Source organism: Arachis hypogaea, chromosome 16 (assembly GCF_003086295.3).
Source record: "Arachis hypogaea cultivar Tifrunner chromosome 16, arahy.Tifrunner.gnm2.J5K5, whole genome shotgun sequence".
NCBI classification, from domain to species: Eukaryota; Viridiplantae; Streptophyta; class Magnoliopsida; order Fabales; family Fabaceae; genus Arachis; species Arachis hypogaea.
In genome coordinates, this window is record NC_092051.1 from 149790022 (window position 1) to 149803977 (window position 13956).

General features: G+C 31.6%; 2 protein-coding genes across 2 annotated transcripts; both read left to right on the forward strand.

Moving 5' to 3' along the window:
- The first annotated feature begins 258 nt into the window (after positions 1-258).
- LOC112697879 (protein OSB1, mitochondrial-like) lies at positions 259-2862 on the forward strand. The gene is made up of 4 exons (XM_025751248.3): positions 259-918; positions 1000-1138; positions 1733-1808; positions 2315-2862. Exons 1-4 carry the CDS (start codon positions 530-532, stop codon positions 2581-2583), a joined length of 873 nt encoding a protein of 290 aa, XP_025607033.1. The 5' UTR covers positions 259-529; the 3' UTR covers positions 2584-2862.
- Positions 2863-7051: 4189 nt separating this feature from the next.
- On the forward strand, positions 7052-11557 carry LOC112697880 (disease resistance protein ADR1-like). The gene is made up of 6 exons (XM_025751250.3): positions 7052-7563; positions 8122-8569; positions 9043-9440; positions 9634-9989; positions 10097-10308; positions 10543-11557. Exons 1-6 carry the CDS (start codon positions 7321-7323, stop codon positions 11367-11369), a joined length of 2484 nt encoding a protein of 827 aa, XP_025607035.1. The 5' UTR covers positions 7052-7320; the 3' UTR covers positions 11370-11557.
- Positions 11558-13956: the final 2399 nt, after the last annotated feature.

Here is a 13956-nt window from a genome sequence, read left to right on the forward strand (position 1 = left end):
GACCCCACTTATTGGGACAAGCTTTCTTGTTGTTGTTGTATTTCTAAATAGGATTTGGATCATCTAAATTTTGAATTTTTACTTTATAGGGTAAAGTGTGATTTTCTATCTTTGAATGGTTTCTCTCTCATATTTACTTTTGACCCCACCTATAAAATAAATAATGAGAAATCACACTTTATTCTCTAAAATGAAATTCAAACTTTAAAAGATCCAAATCCTTCTGAATATTACCTCTTTGCACATACGTTGAGCCATAAAATTGAGTATTATCTCACTGTTTTTCTTGGTCATGGTTTTTTTTTTTTTGGTCATGCTTGGTCATGTTATAGCTCACTTTATGTGCATATAATTCTCCGGGCTCTTTCTGGGCTGGGTCATTACGCCCATGAACCTTTACCAAAAAGCCCAAAAAGAAGAAATACTCACAACCCTACCAAACGCCAAGTCGCCAACTCTGAAAAACTAAAACCACGAAAGCAAAATCTAGTCTCGCCGGAGCCCGCCAAAATTCACTTCGCCGGAGTCTATGAACTCGAAACTCCTCCGTCTCATTCCACTCTTCTCAACCAAACCAAAATTTCCAGCTTCGTTACCTTATTCTCCTTCTCAACAGAGGTATTTTCCGTTCTCCACTGCAACTCCCGAAACGACGTCGTTCAAGGAGCGTCGCAGATTCACGCACTCGTTTGATGACGATGCCGTTTCGGGAACCAGCGCCGCGTACAGCCACACGCTGAAGTTCCAACGACCATCGACTATCGATTGGCATCGAGGGATTGAGAACAACGCTTCCTTCATTGGAACCGTCACGCGCCAGCCGAAACCCGTTAACTCCAAAAAAGGTTGTTTCGGTGCTTTCACTGTGTTGGAGATTTCGAATCCGAGATGCGATGATTCTCATAGCTCCAACTTAAGGTGATTTTTTTTTTTAAATTCACAAAATGTCTCATTTGGAGCTTGTAATCATAGTGTTTGATTTTGCAATTTTGTTGGCAGGGTGGTCTTGTTTATGTGGGATCGGTTAGCGGAAATTGCTTTGAAACATTTGAAAGCGAATGATTTTATATATGTCTCAGGTTCTTTGCGTTCTTACACCAAAGTTGATCATAGTGGAAATGACAATGTTAACTATCAGGTATTTGGTTTTTACTCTTTTGTGTTCTTAATTTAAATTGGGGATAATCTTTGTAGGTTCAATTATGATTGCCATGCTTGTTGATTTTGGTACTTTGGGAGTTTAACTTTGATCCAATGATACATCATGTGTGTTTAAGTTCTAGCTTCTTGTTTGATTGGTACTCTACTATGAAAGTGTTGCTGATGTTGGAGAATATATGGATCGTTTTGCTGAGCTTCTTTTGAACAGATAATTGACTTAATTTAAGGAATAGAAGTTACTAATTTTTTAAATCAATTATGCAAATTTCAAGTTTTCCATTTTTTTTCTTTTCTCTGCGTGTAAGTTTGTTTTTTTTTATCATGCATTACTGTTGTTATCAGCGTATCACTTTTTTCTGATTACTACTTATTCTTCTTCACAACAAAATATTCCATGTTTGCCCGTTGATTCATCATTCATCATGGTTGGAGTTTGCCTTAGATTTGTGCATTAAAGCACATTATTGAAAGTCAACTCACAGCATTCTTGTGTTTGCAATTCCTCATTTATCAGCACAGCTTTTTCAATATGCCCATTGTTTTTATAAATTTGTCTTCTGTCTCACTGCAGCTAGTTGTGAAGGAGCTGGATTTTGTTGCTCGAAAAATAGGCCATGAGGGGCACAAAAGATTAGAATCTATTGAAGGTATGTATGGTAGATCATGTTATGTTCATACAAATCATGGACAATATAGTTATCCTTCTTGTGTGGACGTATTTAAACAATTTGCTCAAGTGGGTGGCAATCAACTAAAAGCTTTTAGATAAATGTAAGTTCCTAGCTTGACTGAGTGCAGAATGAATGGACATGAGAAGTTGTAACGATATTGGGTAGGTGAATATTGATTCAGTAAATCTAAAGGATAACAGTAGAAAAGGGTCTTAAAAAGATCTTGTTTTGTGCCTATAAGCACTCACAGTTTTAGAGTATAGTATTATTAGTTGAGTTTGTAATGCATTTCTGTTATTTCCTTCCTTTGGAGATTTTTTGTACAAGGAAACAGGCTTATGCTTCATTCTTAATTGCCTCGGTTGAAGTTAGTCTCAATTTTTTATTACTTCTTGACCATGAATTGGGTTATCTTAATAGTTTTTCATGGTCTTTCCTGTGTTAATGTTTGTTCTTACTCTTTCCATCTTAAACTAATGTAGCTGCAGATAGTATCCAAAATAATCAAAATCGACTTCACCTATGGCATGTGTTTTTTTCCAATCCATATGAGTGGTGGGATCATAGAAAGAGCAAGTATAACACAAAACAGCCTGATTTTAAACACAAGGATACTGGTGAAGTTTTGTGGTTGAGTAAATATGATCCTCCATGGGTAAGAAAACAACTTGAATTGCTTGACTCGAAAATTGCAGAAGGAAGAGTTATGCGTCCTCATTCTCGTGTGAGAACTTGGGTTTATGATGAGTAGCCGAAGGCTATGTTGATGGACCCTTAAAACAATCAAATTGCTATGATTATGATAGTATTGTTGCTATGATCTATTCAACACATGTTAAAAGATAGTTTTGTCGAGTTGATGATTACTCATTAGTCAAAAAAAGGAAGAAAACTTGAGTAGTGTATGCGGATGCTTACATAGCAGCCCCATGTACCATATTTGTGTAACAGATGCAAGAACAAGTATTTAATGTCGAATTTTTATGTATAAATAATAGAAGGTTACTGCTAAAGCACTTAATCCTTTCAAGTTTCCCTTGTTAAACGAAATGCATACAGCATAACCATATGTAAGGTTTTAAGTCTCTGAATTTCAAAGGCATAGCAATTCACAGCGTCAGCAGCTTCATACTTGAAGACTTGTGAAGAAACATGGATGAATTGAGTAGTTGACTTCCCTTTATGGCCTTTTTAACACGAACAGGAGTATGTTTCTCTTACTTTTCATTCATTTCTTCAATTTGTATTTACATTGCTAAATTGTGATAGAAGTGTGTTATTGTAACCTTCTTGCTTTGATTATGTTTGCAAGTTTTAGACAGGTCATTTGAAGTGATTGCATAGAAGTAAAGTAAGTGTTGAAAGTTGAAGTGCTTCTAACACATTTTTCTTTTCTAAAGATTTGTACCCAAAACTTTAAGCAATAAATATTGAATTATTTGGATAAAAAAGCCATGGTTCACACAGTGAATTCTACCAGTTGAAAAGTCAAATCATTAGAAGTTTACTTTCTAGAACATCATGGTATGGTAGGTGGTTCTTGGCGGGGAATAAAATGTGACCGAACCTATGAAAGCAAAGTCTGTACTATGAATATTCTACAAACCATAGTGGAGGCATGTTTTATGCTTTAACAAACCATATGACTGACCGGAACATAATGAGAACTTTGTTGAATACTCCCCATTAATGGAGTTGTCGCTTATTTTGGGTTGGGGCACCCTAAGAAAAGTTGTTGAAGTTGAGCTTCTATTTATGCTAAATTTTGATGAACAAGGTAGGATTTAGATCCTGTATTTAGGAAGACAAGGCTTTCTGTTTTAGGGTGCTATAATTTTGGTTTGCCGATGCATTGGTCAGGTTGGATTTTAGGTATATACAATAGTCCCATTCCCTGTTTATTTTATGATTTGTTCTTTTAAGTTATTCAGACTTATTCACCTCTTCTTCTATACTTATAAATTTATAATCTAAATATACTTAGCTGAGACATAAGGTAATTAACATGCATGCTGGTAAGTGATGTCATAACTCACAAGTGTTGTTTAAGCACAATTATCGGCATGAAACACAGCTAAAATTTAATATATCAGAAAATGAAAATAAAATCTCACTAAGACATAATAAGAAATGAAAATTTCGTTAAGTTAAGCCTGCTGCATGCCATCATTCACTCATCCATTAGAAAAAAAAGATGATTGTTACAAATTGGTTATTCTCTAAAGCTAAAAACAAATACTGATCTCCGACTTGCGGCTAGGAAAAGGAGATTATCTTTATTTTAATAGCATGTGATAATTTGAAATTTATTTTACCCTGTCAGCATCAAGGATCAAGATTGTATTAATTGACAGATAATTATTGATGGTGATTTATGAAAGATCTGCGAAATGTCCTCTTTCTCTTTTTCTTTGTTTCATATGCATAGATTGAGCCATTGAGGCCCACGAAGTGCAATTCTAGCAAGACACTCAACCTGTCATACTAATAAAGGAAAAATAATAAAAAAAGGAAGAAGTTGCAAAGAAAAAGGAAAAAAGAAGAAGAAGAAGAAACTGTAAAAATGCAAAGCACTCAATACTGAGTTGCTTGCTTCAAGTGAAGACGAAGACCAATATATGATAAAGTCATGGTTTATGTGCACCACTGCCACCACATGATTTGCTTTTTGACCCGACATCTGTGCCAAAATTTTAAGGACTTTAGGTCTTGGGCATATTCCATAAGCATAAAGCAGCCGTAATCTTTTTTTTTTCTCCTAGAAATCAATCGGATATTTTTTGAAAATCTATTTTTTCTGTTTGCTCAATTTTAAGGAGGGATGACTACTTGATTAGGGATATAGTGGTCATTGCACACGTCAACGTGGCTTTTCTTTCATTGACGTTATCCTTAATTGAGAAATTGGTAATGACCATCCAATAATGTCATGGACTCATGGAGAACAACAATATTTATTGATTTATTTCTACAATCAAATAATTTTGATAACACGTGCTGCTGTCACTCACCAATACTTGGTATCATTGGCTGTATGCTTAGTGTTTCCTAGAAATTATCTTACACAAATATTATTATACATTTTTCTTTAGTAAAACAAAAGTTTTATACCTAACTATTACTATTATTATTATTATTATTATTATTATTATTATTATTATTATTATTATTATTATTATTATTATATAACGTGTTTGTTAATTCAATTTTTTATTTATTAAATATATATAACATTAACAAACTTGAAAATGATAAATATTTTTTATTATGATAAATTTTAGTAATAATTACGAAAAATATTTTTTATATATATGTAGATAGTGAAAATATTTTAAAAACTAAAATTTGTACACCCAATTCTCTTCGATTCCCATTATGTGCATGGTAGTTTTTTTTCTTTCTTTCGTTCTAATTTCGTACTTTAAAGTTTTATAATGTTGCCAAGGTTACTTTTCTACCGTCAATATTTAGTGTAGACAGCTATCAATTTGGCCAACTTAGTGAATGAGACATGCATCAATATCATCGTACAATAAAAATTGATTATCTACTTCCTTTTGAATTCCCCATTTTAGTTACTTTCATAACGAGTATTAAAAAAAGCCATACATGCATTTTCCATGGTTAGTTGAATCTGTAAGTGTAAATTTTAAAATTTATTTATGTATCTATTAACCGGAAGTAAAGTTTGATTAAGCTAATAAACTTTAATCTTAATGACAATAAAACTATACACAATATGTTTATGGAAAAGTTGAATGTTACTCTACGTCACAGGAAGATTTTTAAAATTTAAAGACACGTGTGTGTGTTTTTTTCTTTCCGAAAGGTAATATTTAATTTCTATAAGCAAATTACGATTGTACCAATATAAACAATTAGAGAAGTGAAGAAAATACCTAAGGTTACTAGTAATACTATAGGTAGTGAGTGATTAAGGAGGTACAAAAATAACTAAAAAATTAAGAAGAACCCAAATAATGAACACGTATAAAAACTGACAAAAGGCAGAGACTGATACAAGCAGTGTTTAAAACCACACAAAGATGAGTAGTTAATTAAATAGTTAAATGAATCTAAATTATACTATTAAAAATTTGTTGAAGTTTTATATTTAATTTAATCGATTAATGGTCGGATTGATGAAATTGGTACTAACAAATTACTCGATAGTGTAAGTCAGCAAGATTTATTCTTATTATATCGGATCTCTTCTCGTATATATATATATATATATATATATATATATATATATATATATATATATATATATATATATATATATATATATATATATATATAAATTAATGAGCATCATTAAATTTTATAACAAGACTTTTTCTTACATATTTTTCCTTTTTAACTCGAACTTAAGTCTTAAATAGTGTAAAATCACACAAATCAATAGAGAAAAAATGAAGAGATTCGTTCTCAAAATATTATCCATGCTAGGTTTTAACTTTTAACACAACTGATTGTTCTGTTACAATGTCTAGGGATGAATTAACATCCATATACACTATTATGTTTTCCTATATTACTACTAATTATATTTTTTCTTTTAAATATAGTACTAAAAAACATAGATAGAACACGCGATACATAGATGATATTATACAGAATCTTAACGACTTTTAGACATGATGAACTATATCAATAGATATGATTAACCAGTTAAAAAATGTTGACCGTAATCCTCAATTGTCTGTCATTATTTGCTGAAATTACTGAAAAGCTCGCAACCAGTTCATTTTTGAAGATTCTACTTTAATGCTGTCTACCATTCAAGCAAGTTCTGTTAAGTTGTTTCGTGAAATCTAAAGAACTCCCAATTTAGATTGTTATCTTTATGATGCAAACTCTTAGTTTCATTTAATTTGATTTATCATTCTTTCTTCTTTAAAATTTTTCTTCGTTTTTCAATCATACACCATTGGATGAATATTTTCAGTATATTATTTTAAAAAAATTTTACTTTTTATTATGTTGTCCAATTTTTAAACATCTTTATACTTTATTTTTTAATAATTAATAAAATATAACTTATTATGTTTGAAAAAAAAATACGAAGATGTTGATACATCATATAATATAATAAAATATATAAATACTAAGCAATATATTATAATAAATTAATAACAAAATGCCATAACGAAGTTAAGAGCATTTATTGCTAAAATTTATGTATAAGTACACAATAATAAAATACAAAATAGAGAATAGAATTATAGTTTAAATACCATAATTTTTTTATACTCGTCTAAAAATTCGCAAAGTTTAAGTCTCCCAGTATTCAGTAAAAAAAACGAGGACATATAATTGCATGAAGGGCATTATAGTGAATTCAAGTATCCCAGTAGAGAATCTAATATTCCAAAATAAATAAACCAACCAAGAAAGAAAAACCATCCACCAGCATCACCAAAGCTACCACCACTGAATGGTAGCAGCAAAAGAGAGGCCCGAGAAGAACAAGAAACATAGATAGATGGCTCTGAACGACTTCTTCGCCGGCGAGATCGCGACGGAGCTCATGAAGATGCTGATAAGCATATCACGCAAGTCACTCCTCTGCAGAACAAGCGCTGATCAGCTCAGAACTTACATCAACGAACTACTCCCTACCATTCAAGAGATCAAGTACTCCGGCGTCGAGCTTCCCGCCGATAGGCAGCGCCAGCTCGACCGCTTTTCCGAGATTCTTCGCTCCGGCGTCGAGCTCTCACATAAGGTTTAATTTCGATTCACTTATTTTTATATATGCAGTGATATTTTGCCAAATGTTATTCGGTGCTGTAACGGTTATTTCTAGTTTGCACGCAGATCGAGACGCACAAACAGTTACTTCTAACAGAAAGTGTCTCGAAAGATGTGCAGAAAAACAACACAAAACTGTTCATAACATTTTGATGAAAAAAACACTTAGTTGATTTAAGTCGTTTAGTATAACAAGATTTTTGAGTTTATTTGAATGGAAGGTTCCAGTATTCTAAGATGAGTTAAACTAGGCTAGTTGAATTTCAGTGAAGCTGGAATGGAAGTAAATTCTACAGAGTTGCTGATATAGTTTTGGATATTGTTTATTATTCAAGCGGTTTCAATTATTGTGAATAGAGTAAACTTGATTGTAGTGATTTAGTGTAAAAGCTTTTTCTATATAAATGTTTAATTTAGTATCAGCATGGAAAAGAAATAAATTAAGTTGTCAGACAATAACTCTTGTGATTTCATATACATGTAATTTACATTGATAGTATATTAAAATTGATCTGTGCAAAATGTGTTGAAGGTTCTTAATTCGAACCGGTGGAACGTGTACAAGAACTTGCAGCTAGCGAAGAAGATGGAGAAGCTTGAGAAGACCGTGTCACGGTTTGTGCAAGGTCCAATGCAAGCTCACATATTGGCTGATGTGCACCACGCCCGGGTCGAGATGGCCGAGAGGTTCGACCGGGTCGATGCGTCGAACCAGAGGCTAGAGCAGTACTTTAGTGCCATGAAGATAGGAGTGGGAGGAGGAGGGTGGATAGAGGAGGCTGTGAGCAGCATGGAGGTGGATGAGAGTGGGGTGGAGGGTAATTTGGGGAATTTAGGTGTAGGTTTGGAACTTGGAAAGAAGAAGGTTAAGGAAATGGTAATTGGAAGGAATGATATTTGGGTTGTTGGGATTTGTGGGATTGGTGGCTCGGGGAAGACTACACTTGCTAGAGAAGTATGCAAAGATGAACAAGTCAGAAGTAAGCCTTCAATTCTTTTTGAAGATCTTCAACTTCAATTGCCTTTTCCTTTTATAAAAGAATAGGGTTATTGATGAGATTGATTCCTAGAAAATCATATATGATTCAATTTAGTTCCTGAAAGATTTGATACTTCAATTTAGTTATCTAAGAAATACCAATATAAATCAAATCTGTTCTTCTGATAATTTTCAATTGACGTGTCACCATTAAGTATTATATGACACATTAAAAACATGAAAATGACACAATTTACCTCGCACATTAGGGTTATGAGTGTGAAATGACCAACTAAACTCACATTGGTATTTTTTAGGGACTGAATTGAGTTATTGAATCCTTAAGAGACCAGATTGACTTGTGTAACCTTTTAGAACCATTTTGAATCCAATGCATATGACTACGATAGAGATGTTGGGATAAAGAGAAATTCTTAATTTTCTAGCACTGGTTTTGATGGTTAAGTTTTGCAGGTCATTTCAAGGAAAGAATCTTGTTCCTAACAGTCTCACAATCTCCAAATGTTGAGCAACTAAGAGCAAAGATATGGGGTTTCATTATGGGAAACCAAGGCTTCATAAGTTCAAATTATGTTGTTCCTCAAAGAATGCCACAAACTGAATGCAGGAGTGAAGTTCAAAGATTGATTGTTCTTGATGATGTTTGGTCCCTCTCTGTGTTAGAATATCTTGTGTGCAGAGTACATGGTTGCAAGTTCATTGTGGTTTCGAGAGAGAGATTTCCAACAATTTTCAATGCTACTTATGAAGTGGAATTGCTGAGTAAAGAGGAAGCATTAGCTTTGTTCTGTCACCATGCTTTTGGTCAAAAATCAATTCCTTTGGATGCTGATAGCAATTTGGTCAACCAGGTAAAATTTTAGTTCTTAACTTTGATCAAGCATGTAATGCTCAATAATACCATGTTTTTGGATTATTTTCAATATTATATGTACCGTTATTCAAAAAGTTTAAGTTGATTAGTTTGAAGCACGTGAGTGATTAAATATATGATACCAAAGATAATTTCTTTGCTGATTCTTGAATCCAATGTAAAAAAAACAGGTTGTGACCGAATGTGGAAGGCTTCCGTTGGCTCTTAAAGTGATCGGAGCTTCATTGCGCGATCAGACCGAGATGTTCTGGGCTAGTGTCAAGAACAGGCTATCTCAAGGACAAAGCATTGGTGAATCCTATGAAATCAACCTCATTGATAGAATGGCAATCAGCACAAATCACTTACCAGAAATGATCAAAGAATGCTTTTTAGATCTTTGTTCATTCCCAGAGGATAAGAAGATTCCACTAGATGTTCTCACTAATATGTGGGTTGAAATCCATGATATTGATCAGAAAGAAGCTTTTGCAATTGTTGTGGAGCTCTCAAACAAGAATCTTCTCACATTAGTGAAAGAAGCTCGGTATGCAAGCTAAAATGTGATATTTATATTTGTTTTGTTTTGTTTGATTACTTCACAATGATAGTATAATTTCTAAACCATATGGATATGATATTTCAATATATCAGTGCTGGTGGCATGTATAGCAGCTGCTTTGAGATATCTGTTACTCAGCATGATATACTGAGAGACCTTGCTCTTAATTTGAGCAATCGCAGCAGCATCCGTGAACGCCGCCGATTAGTTATGCCTAAACGAGAAGATCACGGCCGACTGCCTAAACAATGGTTGAGATATAAGGACAGGCCATTTGAGGCTCAGATCGTTTCAGTTCACACAGGTATACTATATTTCGATTTCAATGGTAAATTAGTCAGAAGATTGGAACAATGATAATTCAACACCTAAAATACATTTTTTAGGTACTATAGACTTGTTTAGTTTTTCCAAAGATGAGATTGTTACTAATTTAATCTTTTGAAATCTAAACAAGTCTTTGAAATTTATCTTTGTGACAATTTGTTCTTTGTCTTTGCTCTGCCATTCATATTAGTAGGAATGTTAAACATTGCAGGTGAAATGAAAGAAGAAGATTGGTGTCACCTTGAGTTTCCTAATGCCGAAGTTTTGATAATCAATTTCACATCCAATGAATACTACTTACCTCCCTTCATTGCAAAAATGCCAAATTTGAGGTCATTAATTATCATAAACTATAGTGCATCATATGCTTCCCTTCACAATGTATCAGTTTTTCAGAATTTGACCAATCTTAGAAGCCTTTGGCTTGAAAAAGTTTCAACCCCTCAATTATCAGGCACTATAATGAAAAGCTTAGGGAAATTATTCATAGTCCTATGCAAATTAAATAATAGTTTAGAGGGTAAAGAAGCAAACCTAGCACAAGCATTTCCTAACCTAAGTGAACTCACTCTTGATCATTGTGATGATGTTACTGAATTACCCTCAAGCATTTGTGAGATACATTCACTTCAAAACTTGAGTCTCACAAACTGTCACAATTTGACCAAATTGCCCTCAGAACTAGGCAAGCTAAGATCACTTGGGATACTAAGACTGTATGCTTGTCCAGAACTGAAATCACTTCCTAGTAGCATATGTGACATGATTAAGTTGAAGTATATAGACATATCTCAATGTGTTAACCTTGCAATGTTCCCTAATGAGATTGGAAAATTGGTGAATTTAGAGAAGATTGACATGAGGGAATGCCCTATGATTAAGAGTTTACCAAAATCAACAGTGTCATTGAAGAATCTGAGGCTTGTGATATGTGATGAGGAGGTACAAGAGGTTTGGAATGAGGTTGAGAAGGCAAAGCCAAATCTCCACATTAAAGTCTCAGAGCAATACTATGATTTGGATTGGCTTAAAGAGTGATTCATTGACCTTGGTGTCAATTTTCTTGTCCCTAATTTTTTGTAACTATCAACTATATATTTTTAGTCTTCTCTCTATAGACATCTTTTATGTAAGAAATTATGTTTATATACTGACTAAAAATATTGTGTATATAAGTGGAATTATTGATTAAAATTCCAAAGTATAATACTGATATTTCAGATGTACTTCAAACTCTTCCAACATATTGAAAATATATTATTGATTAATACCATAGCACTGCCAAACAAAACAGAGTGCCGAACCAAGCATATATTCTTCTTGTCCAAATATTAATACTATAATCATTTCTTTATAAAATCATGTGCAAAAAGGTTATAACTTTTAAATAAAATTGAGAAAAGATACAAAAGCTACTCATACAATAATTGCACACAAAAAAAAAAAAAAGCTTGACTAAAATCTTTTGACTTTCTATATATTTTTATATTACAATCTTTTCTATTATCCAAATAACAAAAAGTAATGTTTTATTTAAAAAAAATTCAAAACTAAACTAAAGCACAATCACTTGAAGAAAATCTATCAAGAAAACAGACTCGTGTCTTTTTCACATATGAATGCTATTTATTATTTCTAATAAGCTTAATTTAAACTTCATAAACTAGATATAATGAAAATATTAATATTAATATGTATTATGATCTAATTTAGATAAACAACTTAAATAATTTTTTTGAAAACTTTTATTAATAACAGCTTATAAATAAGTTATTTTGTATTTGAATTTTTAGTTATAAAAATACTTATTTTAAGGTTGTAGCGTTTGAATAAATAACTCAAAAAATACAACTTTTTTTTTACACAAGAAAATGGATATTAAAGTAACGATAATAACAAATACTTGTCACTTTCGTATGGAAAAGAACATAAAAAAAGAAATCAAACAAATATTTCTACAAGAAGAGATACATAAAAAGTGGAGAGATATTATAAAATAAGGGAATGACTCTATCATTGTTACAAGTGAATAACTATGTTTTTGTGTGTGGTGAATAGTTATAAAATTCTAATTCACAATAATCTTTATGGCAATGTCAAAAAAATTATTGTATAGTTAGTGCTTGTTGTTTTATTGTTTATGATATGGTACGTGAAAATAAAAAACAAATATGAAATGTGTGTCAATGTTAGGGATGTGCATGTCCCGGCCCGGCCCTGATTTTATTAGAGGCTAATTTGGTGTGATTTTACCGGATTTAGGGCTGGGTAAGGATCTCAAAAATAGACCCGATCATTATTTCGGGTTTGATCCAGGCCATGGCCCGGTCATCATACACAATTAATATTTTGTATTATTAGTGACGAATGATAGTTATTCTTATATGGAATTTAAGTATTGTAAACCTTAACATTTTGTGTTATTAGTTATTATAAAACTATAAGTTAATGTTTTATGTTTGAAATGCATAAGATTTCATACTAATGGCATAATATTGTGTTATTTGTATTGATTTAAATATTTAGTGTTATTAGAAAATATTAGTATTGATTATGGTTATGCTTTAATTTTAGAGAAGAGTTGATTCTTGTTATATTTTTCTAAGTGAATTTTACCATGTTAAATAATGGTTAGAGTCATAAAAATTTGAATATTTTCACATGCTAGTTTATAAGAAGGTGTATAGGTGTCTAGGACCGGATTCGGATCTAATAAATAGTCCCGGTATATATTTCAGATTGGATCTAAGTCACATCAAACCCGTTTTACCCCACCTATGCACACCTCTAGTTAATATATATTTTGTTGTTATTTTTTATTTTTTATTTTTACTCCTATTAGAACTCCATCCACTTTTATTAGGGTCAACAAATATATTATAACTTACTATAAATGGTGGCAAAGAGCCAGGATTTCCAGCAGAAAATAAAAAATATTTTTTACAAAATCAAAAATAAAAATAATTTTTTTTTGTTTTGAAGTGAATTTTTTTTTATAAAAATAATAGAATGACTTATAAAAAAAAAAGTTATATATTTCTAATTGTTTAAAAAACTGTGAATTAACTTCTTAAAAAATTAATTTCTTTTTTTTAAATAGTACTAAACTCTATTGTTACTTTTTATAATTTAAAAATAAAAAAATAACTTTTGCTATTTTTCTTCTGTCTCTACTAACAGATTAAGAGATATTTATATGTCTATCAATATTTTTTAAATCAATAATTAATGTAAGATTAATCAAGATAATAAGTTCTTTAATTAATTCCGTAGTCAACATTTTTGGTTCAAATCTTAGTAATAGAGAAAAAATATAAGACAGACCAACCTATAAATGAGAGACTAAATAGGTCAATCTAAGTATCTAAACCAACAGGTCTTGGTGTTTGTGGCGTCTCTCAACACTTTTTGACACATATATCTAATATCTCCATAGTTATCTTAGATAAGCTCACTAACGATATTTTTTTATTTATATTAAATAAATATAATATTTACTGAATTAAATAAACATAAAAAAATTTATTAAAATATATCTTTAGTCACATCTTGAATTTAATAGGACACTTTTAAAAATAGTTATATCTTGATTTTATTCTGTAAACTAAGATGTGTAAATTATATT